The sequence below is a fragment of the Camelus bactrianus genome, chromosome X (assembly GCF_048773025.1).
Source record: "Camelus bactrianus isolate YW-2024 breed Bactrian camel chromosome X, ASM4877302v1, whole genome shotgun sequence".
In the NCBI taxonomy this organism is placed as follows: domain Eukaryota; kingdom Metazoa; phylum Chordata; class Mammalia; order Artiodactyla; family Camelidae; genus Camelus; species Camelus bactrianus.
Genome location: NC_133575.1, coordinates 114,274,302 through 114,298,495, shown reverse-complemented (window position 1 = coordinate 114,298,495; position 24,194 = coordinate 114,274,302). Strand labels below are relative to the sequence as shown.

Sequence of the window (24,194 nt, the reverse complement as noted above, 5' to 3'; positions counted from 1 at the left end):
CCCCTCCATAACCATAAGGTTGTTTTCTATGTCTGTGAGTCTGTTTCAGTTTTATAAATAAATTCATTTGTTTTTGGTTTTTTTTCTCTCTAAGTCTGCATATGAGTGATAGCATGTGGTATTTTTCTTTCTCTTTCTGGCTTACTTCACTTAGAATGACATTCTCCAGGGACATCCACGTTGCTGCAAATGGCATTATTTTATTCTTTTTTTATGGCTGAAAAGTATTCCATTGCATAAATAGATCACAGCTTCTTTATCAAGTCATCTGTCAATGGACATTTAGGTTGTTTCCATGTGTTGGCTATTGTAAACAGTGCTGCTATGAACATTGAGGTGCATGAATCTTTTTGAATTAGAGTTCCTTTTGGATATATACCCAGGAGTGGGATTACTGGATCATATGGTAAGTCTATTCTCAGTTTTTGAGGACTCTCCATACTGTGTTACATAATGGCTACACTAAAGTACATTCTAAAGCCTGAGCTCTCTTGAACTGAGCCTCCAGCCCAGCCCTGGGGCCCTCAGCCTACTAAGGCCCAAGGCCCAAGGGCCAAGGCCTCAGTGTCCCTTGGGTCTTGGGAATGCTGTACTTGGGAGGGTTCAGTCCCCAGGAACAAGACAAACCCGAGGGCGAAGGTGACAAGAGTGATTCCCCAAGGTCCCATTTCAGATTGAGGTGCCCAGACTCCCTGTACAGGCCCAGCCCCTCCAGGAAGGCAGATGGCAAGTGCTCCTGATTAGCCCCCGGCCTCCACAGTTGCTGGGTGTCCACCGAGGCCTAAGCAAAGGAGGCAGGAGGCTTAGCGTTAAAGGCAGAAAGCATAGCAAACCCAGGAGAGGCCTATTCCAGCCTTCCCCAAGGCAGGTTCCAGTCTCTTCTCTTGCCCCTCTCAAAATCTGTCCAAACAGTATCACAGCCCTCTTTGGTCTTATTTCTCTGCAGCTGCTCTCCTCCCCCAGCACTTGCCTCAAGGATCAACTTTCAGGCTTTTTTGTTTTTATTCCAACTGGCCATCATCCACACGTCCCTCCTCCCTAGGATGCTGCCCTCCCAGCTCTGCAACCGCACATGCGCCAAGGATGCTCTTGCTGCCTCTTGCCACCCCTACTCTTCCAGGGTACCACTCCTATCTCCTTGATGGAACCATTTTTGTCTTTGAGCAAATGTTAGTTCCATCAGCCAGGGACTGCTGGCAAAATTGAAGTCTTAACCCTGATTTGCACAATACCCTAAGGTATCTTCAACAGTCTTCCGGGAGAAGGGGCATTAAATTCTGGAAACAAAATTCATTTTGCCTCACTTTGATTAAAAACAAAGAGCAGTCACTCAGCGTTGGGAGTAGGATGGGGAATACAGTAAGGAGATTTGGGACTGCTGAAATTCAACACACCAGGGCTGGTGTCATGACTCCAGAAAGAGTCCCATAATAATTTGAGGTCCACATCCTTTATCTGTAATTTTAAGGCCAAAAAGCTCTGAAAGCCTATATATGTGCATATGTATATTTATAAATTTGGTGCCAAGATTTATTGGAGGGGCAAAACTTGACCTGGGTTTAAATATTCAGATTTCTCTGCAAAAATAATAAAAGACTGCCCCAGATGCCACTGGAGAGTTGTGTGGTGTTTGGTATACGCACCATATTACCTTTCAAAAGTCCCCAAAGTTCTGAATTTGGAAACACATCTGACCCCAGCGGTTTCAGATCCAAGGCCGGGATCCCACACTAGCCCTGGCTGAGTGTGTGGAGGGCAGGGCTCTGAGTGGTATCAGTTTAGCATCTCCTGTCTTCCAGTCCCCTAAGAGATGGGGTCCGCAGGCTCAGCTGAGGCTCAGGGAGGTTAAGTGACATTTCTCCTGGTACACTGCCTGGTCAGTGTTGGTGTCCAGACTTGAACCCTACTCTGGCTGCCTCCTGAACGGCTGACAGACTGAACGGCTGCCCTGGCACCAGATGGCATTTTATTTACCTTTGACCTTCAGTGTAAGCAAGCAGTCCACTGAAACCAGATCGTTCACTTAACGAGGAACGTGAAATTCCCCAAACTGAGACAGACTAGTCTGCAAACAAGAACTAGCTCCTATAGACAGCTGGACTGGACAGTTCTGCTCACCCAAGAGTTGGTTTCTCATGTTATATTTAGAAATTCCCCTTTAGGAAAACTAAGATCTGGATTAAAATGAATGCCCAGTCCTTCTGCGGTAACCACCACCAACCATGGAGGTGCAACGAGACAGTCCACGCCAAATAGGAGGTACTAGTGTTTTCTGAGGTTCAGCTTGGCCATCAGTAAAACTTGACAAGTTCACCCTGTTAGAAGCAAGAATCATGGACTTCATCACCACGGGGACTGCTGTCTGTCCTTCCACGGGTGACCTGACTCTTGCCTCAAACACTTACCTCTTCCTTTCTCTGGTACTCTCCTGTACAAGTGACCAGAGCTGAGTTCTTAGGCCTTAAAGTGAATGTGGAGAGGCCATGAGAAGGGCAGCGGAGCTGCTGCTGAGCCCGTGTGGAGGCCTGCTTGGTGCACTTCAGCTAGAAGAACTCCGTGCACAGAGCAGGCTGCTGGGCGGTGGGGTGGGGCCAGGGTGCAAGCACGAGGTGGGTGTCCCAGCCATCTGGCTGGGCCAAGACGGCTCTGACCCCTTTCCCACCAGGCCCGGGGATGTCTAGGCGGGACAGGTCCTAGAACAAGAAAAGCCCACAAGGCCCCACGACTCTTGTCCATCTCCCAGCAGGCATGGGGTCTGCAGAAAATGCTGCTCATACTCTGTCCCAACACTGCACTAGTTTTGAGGGCCACCTCTTAGCCCCCAGAAAACAGATCTGGAGGCTCAGGGCCAGGAGGTAGTCACAGTGATCACAAACTTGCATTGGCAAGTTTTGTGCCCTGTTTGAAGTGCTTTAGTGGCACTGGTGCATTTAATCCTCAAACAACCTAGCATCACCCCCAGTTCGGAGACAAGGCAATAGTTAGGAGGTTATGAATGTGGGCTCTGTAGCCAGACTCCCTGCCCTGGCCCTGACTTGCTGTGTGACCTTGGGCAACTCTGGTGACTTCTCTGTGCCTCAGTCTTCTCGGCTTTAAAGAGAATGATAACAGCCCCTACCTCTGAGGATTAAGATGAGAAAAGGCAGGTGAAATACTGAATTGCCCACTCAGGCCGTGGGCACCAGCCAGTGCTGGCTGGGAAGGCAGTTCTTGGCAGCAACAGCATCCCATTTGGGGAGCCTGGCCTTTTGCCTCTGTCAGCGGAGGTCACCCGAGCCTTTTCTCTCCTAGCCTCACAGAGCTTGGCTGCTTGCTCCTTCTCCTGAACATTTCCTCCATCCCCACCTTGGGAATCGGTCGCGTGTGATTTTCACGACCCCAGTTATTAAGGATTCTCCCTGTGAGTCAGGCTACGCATGTTCCCCACTGAAGACAAAAGAAACCAAAAAGGCTCACAATGTTAGATGCTGACACGTCTCCAGGCTGAGGATCTTGCCTGCTAGGGTAAGAGTTCCAGGGCTGATGCTGGCGCTCCCCCGAGCCAGCCGCAGAAGTCCACGAAAACAGATGGCAACAAGCCTATAACAAAATCAAACCAAAGTGCTCCTGAACTGTGGACAAGGGCCTGCCGCACACCCTGGCCCCTCCCCACAGGAGCTCTGCTTGCTGTGTGCGTCCATCGAAGGACCAGTCCTTGGTGCGGAGCCCTCAGCTTGGCTATGCTGCATGAAACCTGGATGAAAAAGATATGGCCTCTCTCCTCTGGGGACTGCCACAGTCATGGTCATCCAGGGCCCTCAAAAGAGACGTGCTCCCTGTGGGCTACGTCCCCAGCCAAGCACTTGATGGAGGCAGAGCGGGAGCCAGAAGTACCGAGGATGGTTAGGGGAAAGCTTCCTGGGAGGAAGCGTGCCTAAGCCTTGGGAACTGTAAGAGTGGGACAGGGGAGGAAAGGAGGGCAGGGAAGGCCAGACACAGGCAACAGCGGGAGTCAAGGCCGAGAGCGCAGGGTGGGCCGGGAGCTGCAAGCACTTCAGGGCCCAGAGAAGAGTGCGTCTAAGGAGGTAGATGGAGCCAGCTTACGGGCCTCCAGAAACTTCTGAGCAAGTGTGAACATGATCAGGTTTGTGTTACAGAAAAGTAATGCTTAGGAGTAATGGGTGGTTTGCTGGGGAAACTAGTTTGAGTCAACTGTATGAGTTCAGATGAAGAATCAGGAGGACCTGAACTTGGGCAGACCCTGCTTCCTGGTATTCTCCTGGAGTCCCTTTCATGCGTTTGTCTAATGAACAGACTATACAGCACAGGTGACGCGATGTCACTTTCAAGACTAGGTTATAAAGACAGTGAATTCTGAGTTGCTGGCACATTCTCTCTTGCTCGCTCTGTTGAAGCCAGCTGTCATCTTGTGAGATGCTCTAAGAGGCCCACATGGCAAGGAACCAAGGGAGGCCTCTGGCCAACAGCTCATGAGGAACTGAGGCTTCAGTCCAGTAACCTGCAAGGAACTGCTTCCTGCCAACAACTACAGGAGTGAGTTTGGAAGCAAATCTTTGTGAGAGACTTGGGGCCAGAAGACACAGCTAAGTTGTGCTGGGATTCCCAACCCACAGAAACTGTGAAGTAATATATGTGTGTTGTTTTAAGCAGATGTTTTGGGGTAATTTGTTACGCAGCAACAGACAACGAATACAGGCAGGGATCTGAGCAATGAAAAGTGGGAACTGTGCTAGACACCACCCGGGGAGAAGTCACTGAACTGAGTGAATGATGAAACTGTAGGAGATGAGGGACAGGGAGAAGTCACAGGGATCCTGAGAACACGGTCTCTGGAGCAACACCTCCCGCCTTCAAGCTCCTGCTCCACCTCCTGCTAACTGTGTGACCCTGGGCAAGTCATTTCAACTCTCTGAGCCTCAGTTTCTTTGTATGTGAAATGGAGGTGGTAAGAGTCACCACCTGACACGTCTCTGTCCTTTTCATTTTGGACCTGCCTCAGCACCCAGGGCAGTGATGCCCTGCACGCTCGAGCTGCCCAGCAGACGTTCGCGGTGGCATTTCTAGAAGGCTCAGTGTGCTGCCTCACGCCAGCAGGGACAAGACTGAAGTACTTCGGTGCAATTTCCTTGCATCCTGTGAAGCCTTCACTAGTCCTGGGTGAGGGAAGAGTGCCTCGCCGCCCAGTGCAGGGGAAGGCAGTACTGGGCCTTCTGCTTTGTCTGCCCTGGTTCCTTGCCTTGGACAGCACTTTCCTCCCAGGGAAGTTAAGTGACCTGTGTGCGAACTAAGCCATCCCCTTGGCCTCACGAATACTGCTCTTCCACCATGCAGTATCAGCTGGCTTAAATCGACTTTTCTGGAGCCCAGTCCCTTCTCAGAGAGGACTCCAGCCTGGATTTGCCTCCAGAGCCAGCTGTCAGTAGCACAAGGCACGGTGCTTATTTCCAAAACAAAGGGGCGCAACTAGAGATGAAATGGGCTTACCTGTCTGGGCAGAGAAGGCATGGCCTCCGAGGCCACCGACCGCGGAAAGCGCTGCGGCTGCTGCATCATCTGCTGCAGAAGGAACGAAGACTGGTCAGGCTGCTGCGGCAGCCGCAAGGTGGCCGTGGCCGTGGATGAGGCCGTGGCTGAAGAGGCCTGGGTCAGCGTCGGCTGCTGCAGGTAGTGGAGCAGGGACGGCTGCCGGGACGCGGCAGGCACGGAGGGTGTCTTCTGGGGGCCCGGCTCAGAGAGGAAGTGGGACAAGGGCTTGGTGTCGCCAAAAGTAAATGGCTCCGGGGCTCCCGGGCCGGGGCTGGTCAGCCCCTGCTGCATGATCATGCTCAGGGTTTTGGGCGAGTGGGTGGCCATGGGCTTGAAGATGCTGTTGGCTTGCTGCTGCTGCGGCGGCGGCAGTGGCGGCGGCTGGCTGAGCGGATTGCTGGTGGGCGTGAGGCTGCGGATCAGGGAGCACTGCGGCGAGAAAGACTGCTGGGGCAGGCCTGGGCTGGACAGCTTCTCCGGCCGGTAGGGGGTGGCGGGCCCCGGGGTGCTGGTGGGCAGAGCAGACATCAGGTGCCCTTGAGGGTTTTTGATGGTGGATGACACCAGGTTGGCGAGAATGGAGCTCTGCGGGCTGAACTGCGGCCGCTGATGGAGAGCGGGGCTGGGGAGCTTCTCGGGAGCGTAGGGCAGGGTGGGCCCGAGGGCAGTGCTGCTGCTGGGCGCCACACTGGAGAGTAAGGCATTGGGAGAGCCTTGGAGGGCGCTCCCCGGCAGGCTGCTAGACGACATGCAGGACACCATGAGGCTTGGGGAGCTGAAGGGCTGCGGCGGGTGTGGCGATGGCACAGGACGGTAAGGTGGGGAGAGGCCTGGAGGTGGCAGGCCAGGCCAGCTGGTGGTGGGGCCCGGCTGCTTTGTAGTGGATCCCTGCTTGCTGGCGGCCAGCGCCTTCAGCTGGTGGGCGTGATGCCACTGAGGCACTGGGAGCGGGGGCAGAGCAGCAGGGAGCATGGCCTGGGCCTGCTTCTTGGCCTGGGTGCCCAAAGAACTGGGTGAGACCATCTGCTTACCAGTGGCGGGAATCACATAGCTGATCCCTGCCGAGGAGGGCGGGATCTGAAGCGACACACTGGTGACCTGGCTGCAACTAGAGGCAAACTCCTTGCTGGAACCGAGGCTCTCCAAGGGTGGCATCTGAACTGAAGGCGGCTTGGGTGTCATGCCAAGGGTTGCTGGGGGGTGATCTAAGATCAGTGGTTCTTCCGGCTTGCTCCCCAGGATTTTCTCCAGATCGAGCTCACTCGGAGAAGGTTCTTGAATTCTGGTTAGCTCCTCCAGCAGATCTTGAAGCTCCTGGTCCACAGCCGGCATGCTGTTGGTTTTGTCATAGTAAGGAAGAGGGGGTCCTTTCAGGCTCATTTCTGCTGTCGGTGGCACCACAAATGGTGAACCCATGACGCTGCCGTTCATGGGATTATTTTCCAGAAGTAACGAATGGCCAGCTGCTCCCATAGCTGCAGGGCTAGGGTTCATGGCTAGCGCAGGAACCTGCAGCTCTGCACAGGAGGTGCTGGGATGGGCACCTGAGCCCATAGAAAGTGTGACATCTTCAAGGCAAGGTCTTTTGATTTTATTAGGGTAACCCCCGTCAGCCATGCCTGAAAGCTGGAAATTATCTCCTTCCTGTCTCCTCTTAATGGTTCCCTGTGGCTGGAATAGAAAAGAGAAGAGGGAAGGAGAACCAGAGAGAGAGAGAGAGAAAGAGAGAGAGAAACGTTTATAAAGGCTTGGCACTTTAAAGCTACTGAACAGTAAACTTGCAAGATAAAACAGATCTCTCAGTTTTAAGATTTACAGTTGTCACAACTATACAATACAGCCTATCTTTAGAACCATGATGCTTGTTTCTTTGTTGCTGTGCTTCATTTTCACTGTCTTGTTCCATTCCAAATAAAGCATGATGCTGTCTGTATACCAAACACTACAGAAAGTCACGCAAACGATCTTCTCTGCCCACTTGAAGGAGCGTTCAGTACAGTTCTGCACAAGGCATGGAATGAACTGTGCTGCTCCAGGCAGACACTGGAAAGCAAAGTAGAAGCAGCTAAGAGAGTTTCAATCCCCACTGTCTACAGAGATCCTGCTTTTTTAAAAAAAAGCAAAAGCAGAACATAGACTTTTAGGCTGCCTCCCTGTCTTGGTTAAAGGCTGCAGTGAGAAAATGGGATACAGCAGAGACTGCCAGGGAAAGAAGTAGACCTGGGTGTGTACTTTTGGGCAGCTGTCTGAGAGACACTGTTTAGAGGATAACACAAGTTGCAAAACACTCATTGTAGCATGCTGCCATTTATCTGGACAGACAGACACACACACACACACACACACACACACTGTGAGCATACAAAAACACCTTGGAAGAACCTAGATGCAACTGTTTGGAGTAGTCCTCTCCTGGGGATGACTGCCAACTCCCTTTCTATTCTCTACATTTTTGTATTGCTTGTTTGTTTTGAATGAGAAGGACTTGTAATCCAAAAAAAAATGTATAAAGCTATCTAAGAAATTCCTCTGTGCAGATGCATCCTCAGCTGGGGGAGACAGGAAAAAACAGGAAAAGGTCCCAATCTGTGATCTGCACTTAGGGGAGTGGCCCACCATGTATAAAAGAGTAGCCTTCAGGAACAGAGTAAAGAAGTTAGGACGGCAGTATTTCCTACTCTTTCAAGGCTTTAGGCTGTCACCTGTGGCTGTCGTGTTAGTGACCATGACCTGCAAGTAAAGGGAAAAGGGAGTGGAGTGGAGGGATGCGTGTGGGAAGAGAGGAGCACGGATACATTTCTCTTGAAATGCTTTTTCATGTAAGAAACCTCTTTCTAGCTTTGGAAGTCTTACTGGGACATCCAGTGCTGATCTTCCAATGTCCCCTGATGTTTGGCTCGCTGGAGGGTCGGCGCGTGCATGGGGGCCACCTGCTAGCATGACAGTGGTCATGACTGATTTGCAATAGACAGCCAGGTTGAGAACTGCTGGCCCAGAGCATGGGTGGGGGCAGGGTGGCTTAGGGCCCTGGTTCCGAGGCAGATGCAAGTAGGTCTTGGTCTTGACACATCATCTCTCTGAGTCCCAGTTTCTTCACTTGTAAAATGAGCATAATTTTACTTCTCATCTCAGGATGCTGCTCAGACCATGAAGTGAAACGGGGCAGATTCCCTGACACCTAGTAGATCCTCATTAACTGGTAGCCGGCATTACAAAGGGTGGATCTGGAAGTGCTCTGGAGTCCAACTTCGTCCTTGAAAGACAGGGACCCTGAGACCCAGGGATGGGCAGGGCCTGGCCTGAGTGGCTCAGCCAGAGGGCCCCAGGGCCCAGGCAGATGCGGGGCCCACCATCACCACTCAGCTGCCTCCTGAGCCACAGCCTTCACCTGCCCTGGCGGCAGCCCACTGACTGCCCCGTCCGGGCAGGACGGGCTCCCCCACTCTAAGTTGGGGGGGCTTGGCCTACTCTGCCTTTTCTTTTGTGATGTCTGCCAACTAGGTAATGGCACTGCGAGGACCAGCTCTGCCAGCAAACTCATCTGAGGCCTGATGACCAAGTAGGGGGCAGGAATGGGTTGAGGGGGTACAGCAGGCATCGGAAGAGTCCTCTCCAGTCTCCTGCTCCACCCTCGCACCCAGGAGTGCTTGCTATGTAGTTGGCCCACAGCGGGTGCTCAGTAAACAGCAGCCGAAGGAATCAATGGACCAACGAACACAAGCGACCCAGTACACAGCAAGCTCCGCCATGTGTTTTCCCGGCAGTTCACTCCATCAATGGCGGGCCACAGACAAGTCCCAATGAGTTTGAAGAAATACAATATACTGAAAATAGGAATGTCTACAATAGATCAGTAAGGAATGACTGAGAGTAGGCTTTACGTAGGATCCCCAGCAGGGAGTCTGAGTTGGCGATGGCAGGGCCGGCTGCGCTGTTCGTGATGTCTTGGACTCAGAGCAGGTTTAATGCCAGTGAAGACTGTGTAGGACCAGCCGAGGGGGAGGATGGGGTTGTGGGGAGGGAAGGAAGGAAGAGAGGAAGGGAGGGCAGGGGCTGTGAGTTGCAATGGCTCGGAATCCCTCACAGATTTTGGGGGTTCCCAGGGCTTTCATTTAATTGTTGGTCTGCCATTAACCTGTTAGGACTAAGGTGGAAGAAGGTGAACCTGGGATGCTAAAGTTAATACTGGGAACCACTGGCAAAGGAAAGGGGTCTCCAGCTCTCTGAAACGAGAGTATGTGCACACATGACTTTTCAGGCACCCACTGAGTACCGCCAAGCCAATGTTCCCCACTCAGTTCCAATTCTGGAACCCAACTGGGCCCTCAACACCAGTGTGGACCCCGGGATGCCCTTGTGAGGTGTTGAGGTTCCGTCCCACACTCGTGGATCGGATCTTCAGGAGTGGGGGCTGCCCAGCCTGTCCGTGGACGCCATTGGTGCTCGCTTCTGACAGCTTTGGGAGGATGCTTAATCAGGGGGCCCGGCTGGCCTTGCTGTCCCTGGGGGTGGGCTGCAGTCCCAGCAGCAGGACAGGCAGGAGCCTCTTCCTAGCTTTCGTTTTCCAACAGACCTACATGAGACTCTGCTTCACTGGAGGCCACGGCTCGACATTTCAGGTTTTACGGTGAGAATTTCCAACAGTTCACCTAAAGCACCCTGGCCGAATGGCCAGAGCCCCAGCCAAGCCTAAATGAGCTGAGGGAAGGCGGCTGTGTTTACACGGAAGTACTCAGCCTTGCTACAACAGCACCTGCTGCCAGCGGGCATCCGCGAGGTGTGGAGATCTCCTAGCTGGCTAATTTCGCCCCTGGATCCAGGCTCCGCTCAGCACCTCCTCCTGTGCAGTTCCCTGACTTATGACTCATCACAATTGTGAGAAGCCAGCCAGGGGCTTTCCCCGATGCTGGTACCACACTGGCGTCCCCGCCGGGTCACCTGGGCCTGTGGATGCTGCTGCTGAGGTCGGCCTGGGGGCATGGCGTGTTTGACTGAACCTGTGGCCACCATTCTAGATCAACTGCAGCAGAGAGCTTGCTACTCTGGAATGACGTCCCCTCTCAACATCATGTTGGGGACAGTAGGTCCTCACCAAACTTCTAGAACCTTCTAAACATTTCTACCTAGGTGCCATTTTCCAGTCTCTGTGGACTCTGTGACAGCAAGCTATTGGTCCCAGTCACCAGCCAGCCCCTACTTCCTCCAGGCCTTGTATTACACAGGCCCCTGCCCATTCACTGTGAGAACATTTTTTTTTTTAACAATAAGTGAATCAGTAGACACTAGCAGGATTTCTAGAGAATACATCCCAACCATCCCTGTTCACAGAAAAAAGAATGGGTTGTGATGTCATTACACAGCTAGTTAGGGGCTAACAGCAACACTAGACCCCGGGAGGCCCAGTTCCTGGCCTGAGCCTTCACAGGTCCGACCTTTGGTGGTGGGGGGGGGAGGAGAAGTGAGGGACGGTGCCCTGGCGTCTTTTAGACAGGAATGACTTTATCTCCATCCACCAGTGCCTGCCGAGTCCCATTTCATAATTGGGCAGACAAAGCCACCAATGTGATCCCCACGACCTTATAAACATTCATTAAAATGCATGTCAAAGCATGTGATGCCTTCCCCACCCCCTAAATAATAAGAAAACAAAGGCAACCCTTCTGATAGGGGCCAAGTTCAGCTCTGAAGTCAACATTATTTCTGGTTCTGTCTGAACAGTGACAGATAGCAATTCTTCCCTTTCTACATTTTTTAGTTCAGAATGGCAAAAAGGGCAAAGATTTCTTGGAAAAGGTCTAGATTGTAAGAGTCCGGGCTCATAAAGTGGGCATAATGAATATAAAGAATGCAACATACATATATGTTATATAGTTATATATATACTCTTTCCAATGAAGTCTGGAAGGCTGCTCTAAACACTTAATTTTGGACACTCCAGCTGGAGGGTTAACACGGACACCTGTAAAAGACCAGCAAGAATAGGCACACGTCCCACTGGGTAAGACTGTGGGAGGCTGACAGTAGCCGGGAGAGATCAGCTCAGGGAGTTTCAGCTTCCCTCCAGAGGCCCCTGGGCAAACATTGTCAAAAAGCTGGAAATGGCCTGGGGTATAGTCCATCTCCCCCTTCCTCCTCCACTAGCGCCCCCTCTGGCCCAGATCGGGCCAGTCGGCTTGCTGATCCTCCCATTGCCTTTCTCACAAGTACATCCACACTCTGGCAACACGTCGGTCCTGTTAAATGTGCTCCCTATGAGTTTCTAAGAACCTCGTGCTGGCCAACTAGCTTGAATTTCAAGCCCTCTGAGACAGGAGTGTTTCCCAGTAGACTTGCTCAGGAGAAAGGGGGGAAGACTTCGTGGGGCCTGGTGGAGGGAGCCCCAGAACAGATGAGACATGACATATCAGGAAGAGAGACAAGGAGGGAAGGAGGGAGAGAGAGAATATGCCTGCATAGATACATGGCACCAGAGGAGCATCCGCAGCTACAGTATAAATACCCGTGTCTGGCCAGAGGTCTACTTGCATGTTTGTTTTGCAGAAGGATGTCCCAACAAACTGAAACTGACCTTTCCACAGAACAAACAGGATTTCCAGCATTTCTCGAATGGTAAGACCCGAGGCTCTGGAGGATCCCTGGGTGCTTGGGAATGCCAGGGAATCCTGAACACTGACTGGCTTCAAGAGGAGTCAGTTTGTCTTAGGAATGAATCTCTGCCAATTGGTGGTTTGGAGCAAGAATCTCACCCTACAGTAGGGGACGAATTGGTGTCCCGGGCTTGCCCTGAGCCGGTAGAGACTGCACGCTCAGCCCCTTATACAGGCAGAAGTGGGCTGGAGTGGAGGAAGGAGACCTGGAGGAGCCACCAAAAGACCTGATTTAAGTCCTAGCTCCTCCATTTGCTGTGTGACTATGGGCAAGTCACTCCCCCTCTCTGAGCCTCAGTCTCTCCTTCTGTGAAATGAGTGCTCGGCCTGCCCTGGGTGCTCACAGCATTGTTGAGGCGTGCCCATCAGGGGCAGTCACTGTCACTGGTGTCATTCTCCAGGTCCTGGGTCCTCAGGCTGCCCCAACGCCCTCCAGGGTGGGCCTCGCCTGGCTCTCTGGCAAATAAGGACACATCCACTAGAATTGGGGCATGGGGAGGGAGCAGAGGGAGGCGAGTAGCCTGGTACTGATGGCATTGACCTGACAGCCAGCAGTGCTGTCTTTAAAATTCCACCTCACCAGCACCCCCATCCCCCAGGTTCCACCACACTCTTGGTGAACTTCAGCCATCCCAACCAGTGGGCTGTGGCTTCAACAAGCTTTAGCCAGAGCCATCTGAGCAGCAGCACCAACAAATGCAGAAACGAGCAGGCCTCGGTGGGGGATTTTCTAGAACTGGGTTCTTCCTTTCCGTAGTATAGACACACCAGTTGGAACAACTGGCAATTCTAAGACTGACCCCAAACCAACAGATGTATATGGATTTACTGGGCTCATAATTCATACTGTCCCACCTCCGAGAAGCCCCCCAATATTCTGTCACTGAGCAAGCGTTTCTTGAGTGCTGGCTTAGCACTCCTAGGCTGTCAGAACTGCCAGGCCCTTAGTGACAGGCTGGTCCCCCCCATTCACGTTAGGGCTCATGAGGCACAGAGCCACGAAAAGATGTGCCTGTGGGCCAGCTCCTCTGACTCCCAGGTTGGCCTCTTTTCACTGAAAGAAACCCTGACCCAGTTTCCTCCAAACACCTGCCCACGTAGCATCACTAGTGGGATGAAGATGACTATTTGGGGGAGAAGAGAAGGATGGAGTTGGTGTGAAATACTTGGATGGATTTGGCGAGGTTGGCCTAGAGATCAGGCAGGTACTGCCTGTGGGGCTGGAATAGAAGCTGAAGGTCAAAGGCAAGGGTGCTGTCCCAGGCCAGATGACTCTGCAGGACTCAGGTTATCAAGCGTCATCTGCATTTCACCTGAATTAGACTGATGAGCCCGGAAACACGCAGGACAGGGGAAAACGGGAGGCAGAGCTGAGGTTGGCAGCCACCAGGGCCACTGGGCAGACCTGGGTTTCTATAGAGGGCAGAAGGACCATTGGAGTTCATTTAAGCCCAAACTTCTCACTGCTCCCTGGGGGCTGCTTCTACGTATCTTGTGGTGCAACCTCTCATATGTTCCGATCCCACTCTGAGCCCCAGTGTCCCCATCCATAAAGTGAATGGTCCCAGCTTTGGTAAGCTGATGCTATGACTTTCTTCCTGGACTGCTCCTGCAGAGAAAGGAGGAATTCTCTTCTTCCTCACCTAAGAGGGCCTCTCTCCCTGGGGGGCAGGTAGGCGGAGGAGACCCTAATGTCTCACGAGTATCCCTGCCACGGGCAGGGTCTGTATTATTACTTCCAATCCCAGATCCTCTTCAAGGAAGCACAACTTGCCCCAGCAGATTTGGGGGCCAAATTATGGTCCTCCCCAAATCTCTATCCCTTTCTAACAAGGAATGATTTGAACATAGTGCGTGTGTGTGTGTATGTGTGTGTGTGTGCGCATGTGTGCGTGTGTATATGTGTGTGTGTGTGTGTGTGTGTGTGTGTGTGTGTGTGTGTGTTTAGACTAGCAGTGTTGATTCTGAGTATAGCAGGTCTGGGCTAGTTGTTGACTCAAGAATGGCGGCTCAGTGGGAAAAAAACATGGCGGCCTGCGATTTCGGTGAAATGAGCTGTGACACATTCTATTCGAGTCCTACCAGATCGCCAGTTACCAGGAAGGCTGTTACCTCTCCAACCACCTCTGAGTTTAAACCACCCAGTAGTTTAAAAGGGGTGAAGAGGAAATCACTTGTGGATGGATGGGTACCATCCCCACTGCACCCAGATGCAGATTTCTGCTTTGTGGGGACTGAGGTTTCTCCAGCGTGGGGAGCACTCTTCATGAAAGAGAGTATAATGTTAAAGAACAAAAGTAGGTCCCAGGCTTTCCAAGGTTCAAAGTCCAGTCTTGAAGCTTAAGCACAAGAAGACTTGGCCCCTGCCTGTGCCCCAACAGTGGGAGGAATAAAATGGCAACAGGCTTTCGACTGATGTAGGAATTTCCCTGCCTGAGAAATCCAACAGCTGCGTAGGTGGGAGAAGAATCCAGAGACACCTGGTTAGTCCAGTGTGTTCTGGGGGTCACGGGCTTACTGAATAAGTACATTTTAGCAGCTGAGTGCCAACTTCTGGCTCTAAAATGTATCAACTGCCTGCAGATGTCCGCACCCAAGTTAGTAGATTTTAGAGCCAGGCTGTTTGAGCTCTGAGGCCATAGAAGCAGAGACTGGGAGGGGACATGGGATAAGGAGCATCGGGTCAGTCCACAGACCCTCCCCATGGTCTAGGTCCTCTATGTTTTCCAGCTTTATTGAGGTATGATCAACAAATAATAATGATATGTACTGAGGTTGTACAATGTGGTTTTTTAGGATGAGTACAATGTGATGATTTAGTATCTGTAAACGTTGTGAGATGACGTAGGTCCTCTTTTTTCTAAATTGAGGCCAAATTCGCAGAGTATGAAATTAAGCTTTTTAAGTGTACAATTCAGTGGCCTTTGTTCACAATGCTGTGCAATCAAAAGCAGGAGAGCGAGGCCACTTCCTAAATCTGTTATAGGAACCCCATGAGCCTAGAGGTGCCAAGTATGCACGCACCCAGCATGGGGTACCTACCAAATAAATATTCTCTCCCTTTCCACTCTTGAAAATGCAAGCACATTCTTGGTGGTCCTAAAGTGGTTTGTAACATAGTTACCCAGCAGCATCTACCATTCAAGGCAGCTCTGCCTTTACTCACTGGCTGCCCTCCTGAACAGCTGTGTGCGAGGCGAACTTTTGTAACTCAATCATAATAAAATGCAACAAGAATTTGCCATTGAAAGCAAACCCTCAGTAAATCCCTTTTATGAAGTGGAAGATCCCTCTTCCAAACTTACTTTTTATAAAGGTGTAGTGTTTGGAGCTATTAGCCTTTCTTGTAATGAATCCTAATTTAATTTTGACCATAAATACATGCTGATGTTCCAGAGCCCCAAAGCCCACAGTGACAAGAGTAGGTATCCTATTGAAAATAATGTCAACCTAAAAAGGTTTCTTTCTTTCACTCTGTATGCAGAGTGTCTGTGAGTGCATCATGGAACATGTCATATCGCCTGACAACCTTCCCCTGCCTCCGTGTGTGTGATGGTGGTGGTAGTTCTGGAACAGATGATGGTGATAATCATGGTGGTGGTAGAGGTGGAGGTGACACTGATGGTGATGGTGGTGATGGTGATGACGGAAGTCAGGGGGATGGTGGTCATGGGGGTGGTGGTGCTGGTGGCGGTCTAGGTGGAGGTGGAGATGGTGGTGGGGGTGGTGGAGGTGGTGATGGTGGCAGTGGATGAAGTTGCAGAGGTGGAAGAGATGATGGTGGAGATGGTGGCAGTGAGGAGGTGGTAGTGGTGATGGTGTTGGTGGTGGTGAGGTGATGGTGGAGCAGGCAGTGAAGGTGGTGCTGATGGTTGGGGTGTTCCTCCAGAGTACCTCCTTCCCACTCTCCCTCTCTGTAAGAAGCTCCATTGCCTGGGCCAGAGGAAGAAGACTCACTCCTAATGTGTTATTAACAGAAACCCAAAACTGTCTCCTTGTCATCATTCATAATTACCTTTTTCTCACTTAGAAAATTGAAGCTGAATTACCAGCAAAAACACAGGAGATTTTTGTTTGTTAAAATGCTGCCAATAAAGTAATTTTATGTCAGATTTAACTACAGGAAAGGGCAAGGCATTTCTAAGTTCCTTAGCTGTCATGTGACTTAAAAAAATCGGATGGACAGCAGTTAGCTACTGTACACCGAGCTCTTTGAAGCCATATACTCAGAAAGCAGATGTTAGATGCTGGTGTTTGGGCGACTGGCTTCCTGGAGGTATTTTATATCGGCCAAGTTCATTGTTCTAAACCCCAAAGGCTTCTAACTGTACAAAGCAGGGCTGTCTAGGGCGCCCAGAACAGAAATCCCCTAGGAATGAGCGCACGCCAGGGAGAGAAGTGGGGAACTACACCGGAAAGGAGCTGGGATTCTAGTGGGACAGACGGCAAGCAAACAGCAGAACGGAGCGTGAGCCGCACCCCTCAGAGGACTGAGGGGCAGCGATGTGGCAGAGTGGCCAGGTGGCTCCCAGAAGGAGAAGACATCTAAGTGGCCAACTAAATGCAGGCCAGGAGAAGGATCAGGAGCAGAACGCTCTAGATTGTAGCGCAGAAGGGAGAGGCCCTGGGGGCAAGCTCCTCACGAGGTCCAGGCACGGGCAGGTGGCCAGGGTGCTGGGTGCACAGCCATGGCTCTCCAAGGGCCTTGCAGGCCCTGGGAAAGGGGTAGATGTAAGGTGTTTGCAGTGGGAAGTCTTTTGCAGGGGGTTTTATACAGAGGACAGATTGGCTCGAGCTATTTGTATAACATCTGTCCGGATGTCGCTGGGAGAGAGAAATAGGTGTTGCCAGAAGAACAAGGAACAGTTACAGAGGCAAGGCCTCTGGAGAAGAGATAGGTCAGAGTGAGGGCATCTGGCCAGCTTTGGCAGAGCAGCAAAGCAGAACACTTGGAAAGACACAAGGATCTGTGATGGTTCCTCAAGTGGCAGAGAAGGGAGTACCCACCTCTTAGAGGAAACTCCAGCCTTGGGGAAAAAATGAACCAAAAGCCCAGCAACCTAGATCAGGGGAGGGGCAACTTTCTGGAAAGGCCCAAAGAGTAACTATCCTGGGCTTTGCAGCCCTGTGGTCCCTGTTGCGATGTTACAGTAGACAGGATGGTCATGCCTGGTGGTGGGGGGCTTGTGCTAATACAACTTTATTTACAAAAACAAGCTCTGGGCCAGATTTAGCCCAGCCCTGACCTACCGCACAGGTTGAGCATCTTCCCCTAGGGACGTGGGTTGTTTCCAAATTGTCCTCCTCACACTGCAGGGGGCCACTTAGGTCTAGTATTCACGACAGTGGCAGGCAACATCTTTGGGGCTGAAAAGCTTCAAGCTTTCCATCATTGTACAAGTTAGGTGACCACTTCTGAACTGGGCAAGGCAGGTGGCAGCCCCCAGTGCCACGGGTAACCTTCACTAATGACAGTTATTATTATTGCAGGTTCCAGGAGAGAGAACACCGCCTTGTCCCGAAGGCCCATCTGCCTGGCTATTCCAGCCTCTGTATCCTCCTTCAACTATTCACATCTTGTCCAGGAGACAAAAGCACACCCTCCTCCCTCGCCTTCCACTCCCAGCCTGCAGGCTTTGGCCCAGCTCAAGGCTGCGCCCTGTTAGGCCTGTGAGGTTCCCATCTCCTCAGAGCAGCTCCCTGAAGTCCGGGGCTGCTTCCTCCTAATCTCTGGACCCCCAGAGCGCCTAGTCTCGTGACCAGGCTCAGCTGGCATCTGCAGATTTGAATCAGCACCAGAGCAAAAGGTTTCCTGCCAATTATCCTGTTCTCTCCTATTTCCAGCACACAACCAAGAGGCAACCACTTTTCAAAAACTGGGATGAATTCGCTAACTGGCCCAAGGACCTTGGACATCCCTTCCCCTTTGTGTGTCATTGGCCTCTTGTGTTCAACAAAGGGGGTGACCTGGACAATTCTGAAGGGAACTTCTGGCCGAGAGGAAGAGCGGCCACTGCTTACTGAGCATTTACTATGTGCCGGGTACTGAGCCAGGAGGTCTCAGGGTCCCGGGAGCGCCTGTGCCAGCTGACAGCCTTGGGGAGCAGCCGACCTGGAGAAGCAGCTTGGGACAGGGAGCCAGGAGAGGGACAGAGGCAAGTTTGTGTGCACGGGTGCAGGCGGGGGGTCAGGCAGGAGGGAGGGCGTGGCACTGCCGCCATGCTGGAGTCTTGGGTCTGGACCCCTCAGTGGTCAAGTCTGGCAGCCAGAGGCTCCTGCCTGCCTTTCTAACTTTGGTACTTTGGGGTTGGGGATTTGCTGAGAGGGGAGGAGGAAGAGGATGAAGAGAAAGGAAAGGCAAAGGAGGAGGAGGCAGGGTTCTGATAAATTCATCCATGTCGACTGCAGAAATCAAAATCTGTAGCCCAAACCTCAGAAGTGCATGGTTCTGAACGAGGCACCCCAGGGGCAGCTTAGGACCTGACGATCTGTCTGCCATGAGAGCCACACTGCGTTCTCAAGCTGAGGGTTTTCAACAAAAGCAGGAGGGCTTCACCAGCACAGGCCAGCCCAGAGTTTGGGGAGCCCCAGGACCGCATCCCCAGAGCTGCCCCACTACGGTGGTGGTGCCTGAGCATTGGCTCAGCAGGCTCTCCTGCCACCTCGACCCGGGGTCCCAGTGCCCACCCTCCTCTGCAGGGAGCTCAAGCTTCAGATACCTGTCACCTTGGGCCTAATGTCAAGGAAGCTGGCGGCAGGAGCCGGGCAGGAACGCAGGCAAGGACAGCGTGGGCTCCTGAAAGTTCAGAAAGAGGCAGGGCCTAGCTCCCAGATGCCAATGGAAGCCAGCTGCCAATCAGAACTTCCCCGCCCAGAATCCTCCCCTTCAAACAGACTGAGATTTTCAGGTCACTGCTTTGCCACATTGTGGCAGGACCCGGATGCAGAGCCCAGTGGTGTCCTGCAGGCTGGGCAGCGTGCAGCCCCTGTAGAAGAGCCTGGCTGAAGGCGAGGCCTCTGCCTGGCGGGGTGTCTGGAACAGGGAAGGGCTCTCACTGCGGGAGGAGGAGGAGGGAGGAACGGGAGCGAACAGCTGCGTGCTCCATGGGGAGGATCCCCAAATAGAACGGCGTAGATGCACTGCAGGCCTTGACCCAGAAGGCTCAGAGCTCCACCATCAATCCAGTGCTCCCCGGGCGGCGGGGCTGTTGATGGGACTGAGATATCCTCAGGGGCCCTGTGTTTCTACCTGAGCTCCAAGGACACACGTCTCCCATCGCCCTTCTGAGCCAATGCCAATCTCTGATCATTTTTAAAAAAGTGTTAACAGTGGTAACACCCTGGGTGGTTTCCACCATGTTCATGTTCCCTGAACCACACCTTGTTCAGTGTCTTTCCAGAAGCCCTGACATGGGCAGAGGGGAGTCTCATGCAGGATCCCAGTATATGTCGGGGACAGCTGCCTCCCTGAGGAGCTGGTTTCTAGAAGCAGGGCTAGACACGTCGCTCCCCTCCCCTGGGGCCAGACCCGCACCTGCACCAGGCCCACAGCCTGCGTGAAGCAGGGGACACTGGGCTGCCTCTCCAAGGCTTCCAAGAGAGCTGATTAGACAACTCAGCGCAGGTCCTGTCCGGTGGTCCCTACCTCCCTGCAGGGTTCTGATTATCCTGGCTCTCGGCTCCCAGGCTGGGCAGTGGACAATGCTGGTCAGTAGGTTCTAGGGAGCCACAAGGAGGAAGCAAAGATGCCTCCACTCTTTCTCTGTGGATGGGCTGTCTGCTCTCGGAGTGAAATGTCCAGGCAATCTGGGGCTCTGTTTCGTTCGCTGCTTTAGCGCGAGCCACTGAGCCGTGCCGGCCTGTAGAAGGCTCTGAGCTCCCAACCTGGGGATGGGACACAGCAAAGGAGGAGGGGCTTTGGGGCCCCGGCACCTGGGTTTGAGATCTGAATTTCCAACCTACTGAGGGTGTAACCCTGGCAAAGTCCCTCAGTCTCCGCAGTGGTGAAGTGGAAATACTAATCCTTGTGTCTCAGGCATAGATGAGTGAATGTCTACAAAGGAGCCTGCAGCAGAGAGCCACTCTGCCATTCTCTCCTCATGGTTTCCGCGGAGGACGAGCAGAACTAGAATAGGATGCATCTGTTCCCAGGGGAGGAAGACTGGGCATAGTTTTTTCCTTGACTGGGAACTGCCGTAGCCCAGGGTGTAGCACGGGGCTAGGCACACCAGAGGGACCCTGGAAATGAGGCAGGAGGCCGGAGATAGGTCCTCTGACCTCAAGAGAGAAGGAGTTTGCTTACGGTCTCCCAAAGTGCTACTTACAGCTCTGGGATCACATTGGAGGACTCCTTATTGAGTTCTGTGCTTTTTTTGCGAGGAAACACATGTGCTTCCAAGGATGCTGGGTACAAATCCTAAACCTGGTCCCACACCACAGCAACAGGTGAACGGACCTCCTCCTACTGGGTATATCTAAGGTCGCCAGTCTAAAGAAGAGGGACAGAGAGAATGGGGACGGTATTTCTGTAGCTTTCCAAATCATCCCTTGTTACAGTCAGGGCTCCTTCTCCCCCTTCCTCAGCCCCATCTGCATTTAGAGGTGAGAAGAAGAGGGGAGGGGGTGGTTTAGGTGGTGCCATGGATTAAAAGCAGGCTGCACTTGGGACCATCCAAACGGGGACCCTTGATATAGCTCCCCACCTTCTCGATGAGCCTATTTGTGCAAGTCACTGGATTGCTCAGCTCTCAGTGCCCTCATCCTTAAAGAGGGAGAATGGCTGAGAAGCTCAGAAGGAAGACTGGGCAGGCCAACTCATTGTAACCTATACAGTCGGTCATTTACTATCATTCAATGATGAAACACAGAAAATGGGCAGTGAGCTCAGAGTCTCCGTCCTCGTTTGACTGTACGTCTAATGCCCATAACGCCTCCATTTTGTCTGGAGCTGCCTTATGAATGAACTAGGTGGCTGCTCTGAGATGGAGAATCTTTGCAACTTGTAGTGGGAATGTAGACAGAGATAGAGATGACATGTGACATGTAGACTGAGTTCCAATTCCCCGCAGGTTCCAAAGCGCTCCCATCTGGAGCGCACTGGTAAATGATCGACACAGCTGGGGGAAGAATGGCCATCTTAATTTCAAAAAGAGGAATCAGATGTTCTGCCTCCTGTTAAAGCTCCATACACTAACTGCAGAGACTGGATGCCTTATGAACCTGGGCTGGATGCTGGGAGGGCACTGAGCTTTCTCATGATGACCCCTCCTGCCTGATACGTGCTTGGAGCTTCATAGGTTTCAACATGCTTCAGATCTAAGAGGCAGCAGAGCACAGTGGTGAAGAAAGCAGACTCTGAGCTCTGCCACGTCTTACCGCTGTGTCTTTGTCAAATTGCTTAGCCTCTCTGATAACGTGCCCCAAATGCTTAGCAAGTGCCTGGCATCTAGTCAAGGTGCTAGTCATACTCCTGGTTCATTTCACATTTGTCCTCAGGGTGGGCAAAGGATGGACAAAGCCCCCTAGCTACTTAAGAGCAAAAGCAAGACTAGGGTCTCAGGCCAAGAGCAATCATCCCATCAGATGCATATTTTCCTGCAAGGGGACTCTCAATTATTCCCATGGAAATCCCAGGACTCTTTAAAAGAACTCTCCTCTGGGATTGATACAATTTGATTAATAGATCTTGACTTGAAATTCGTTTTTGTTGTTGTTGTTGGTCTGTTTCTTGGGAAAGGGCAAGAGAACCAGGTAAACTGAATGTCTGAGTCAGATCTCCATGTTGAGGATGCTTGCAGGAGGAGGGAGAGTGGTACAAGGGAAGTGTTTCCAGAGGTACACAGTTTCCTGGGACTGGGGTGCAGGGTGTCGTCCCTGGATGTCACAAAGCATCTGAGGGACAGCAAGCACTGGGGACAGCCGAGGTCCAGTTCAGGCCCCACCTGGAAGTGCCAGCCCAGCAGCCACACAGGACCTCCTTCTGCTGCTCCCATTCCAAGTCCTGCCATAACTGGTTCTACAGCGTACCTGACAGGTGTGCCAAAGGAATGGGCTCCCTCAGCAGCACGGCCTTCAGAGACCAGGTGCCTCTTCCAAGAAGCCAGATGTGGTTTTTACCGCAAAGAGAACTCATCTGAGACACTTGCCTTCGGAACCTGAGGCATAGTTGTCAGATTGCCTCGACTGAGGAAAATCTTTGGTCTTCTAGGACAGCTTGGAATTTCGGAAACAGCTTGTTCAGAGCCATGGGTGGAGAACAATGTGTGCCACGGAGGGGGGAGAGGGGCTGATTTTGATCAAGTCCAAGGTGTGACTCTAAAGCAGTGAATGTGAATTTTTGGCAAGGCTTATGAAGGGCTCTGAAGGCCACCTGCCAAGAGAAGCCACTCCTGGAAATGGCATAATCGAGGGCAGCTTCTCTAGTGTGAGGGCATGGACGCGCGCTCCAAGGACCTGTTCTAGGAAAAACCCTTCTAGCATTGAGATCTATACTGATCAAAACCAAAGCAATTACTACCTAGTCACACATTTTACAAGGGTGTTGGTGGGGCACATGGGCAGAAGGGGAAGAGATTCCCTGCACTTACAACCCAGCCCTCTTTTCTCCTAGGAATGGAAACAAGTGTGAAAACAATGGGCAAACTGAAAACCATACTGAAACTGACCATGGACTCTGGAGGCACTGCCAAGAGGTTTCCCTTCACTGACTCAGTTGTTGACCGCTGAGAGGCAAGAACTACAAAGGGTAATTAGGATGGAGGGTAGAGATCGCCTTTGAGAGATGACTGATGGAAGGGCTGGCAATTTAGAGGACAGGCTGTTGGCCAACTAATTTCTCCCACTCTGCCATCCCATCTGACCGCTGTCTCTGTGCAAGCTGGAACTTCAGTAAACAAAGTTTTGTAAATGTCTACATACTCAACTAGATCCCACATTCTCAATACATTGTTGGTGGTAGACAATCAAGGGAAAAAACAGAAACAAGATTTCAACAAATCCCCCCCATCACCTGGGCAGGTATCAAGATTCTCAACTCAACAGAAAGCTGACTTACTGAAAGCGGATTGCCCGTGGAATGGGAGAAGCCAAGCCCTCTAGTTGTGTGAAATGACATCACCTCAGAGCCCCAAGCTCCTAGTTCTCTGAACAGGAAGGAAGCAGACCCACGGCTCTATAAGAGCTATTTCCTCTCTGCTCTCTTAATTTCAGAGATTAAGCCAGCCACTCCTCTGTGGACCTAATACACCGAGATAACAGCCATTGTGTTTGCTGCAACTCCTACTAACGGAGCTAATCTTAGCAGATTGGCGATGTTGGAGGCGTTCACTGTCAGATTCATCCAACCAATGGCTCTCATGGCCCCTTCTAGCATCCTGGCTCCTAGACTCCCACTGGAATCCCTAACTCTGAGTTTCTGACACATAGATGATCTCTAGGTTCCAAGGGAGGACAGGAGAAATTTGTCAGATGAGTTTTTAAAGGGACATGAGGACTAGAGAGTCAAATGGGAATCTCTTGCTGTGCCTTATTCACTGGCTTCCTGTTCTCAGTGGTACTGGGAAGCTAACACAATACATCTAGTGCCTGTCATTCCCACATTCCTGTGGTTTCTATTAAGAAAAAAAAGAGGCTTCCCCCCCCCCTTTCATCTTTCCTCTCTAGTTGAAGGGGTGCAGTGCAGAGATAGCCGGACTGGAAACCCAGATGGAGCCTTGGATGCTATCTCCTGCTATTCCAGAAACTCATCAAGGGCCAAGGTCAGCTCATCGCCTAGATCTTTTCTAGGTCAGATTACAGTTCCTTACATTTTGGGTTGGTTCCTTGCCATCAAGTTTGCACAGAGAATTTCAATAACACTTTGTGAATGAAAAATGTTGCTCGCCATATCAGTAAACAAAGGAGGTTGCAGCCATCAAGCCACTACACAGCCATCTCTGACAGTGAGCCCTGAGGGGACTCAGGTTGGCAAAGGACAGGACACTGGCCCTAGAGAGCTAAGGTGCATGTGAAAGGAGTGATTTC

General features: G+C 51.9%; 1 protein-coding gene across 9 annotated transcripts in view; it reads right to left on the bottom strand.

Annotated features, from left to right (window-relative positions):
• Positions 1-24,194, bottom strand: part of MAMLD1 (mastermind like domain containing 1) — a 111,896-nt gene that overhangs the window by 30,993 nt on the left and 56,709 nt on the right. For 7 of the 9 annotated variants that reach the window (XM_010956511.3, XM_074358723.1, XM_010956504.3 and 4 more), the window contains 2 exons: positions 5,485-7,197; positions 3,457-3,579 (listed from right to left, as the gene is read on the bottom strand). In XM_010956511.3, coding sequence (XP_010954813.2) covers positions 3,457-3,579; positions 5,485-7,197 — 1,836 coding nt within the window. The remainder of the gene's footprint in view (positions 1-3,456; positions 3,580-5,484; positions 7,198-24,194) is intronic. The other 2 variants (XM_010956515.3, XM_074358726.1) reach the window with 1 other exon arrangement.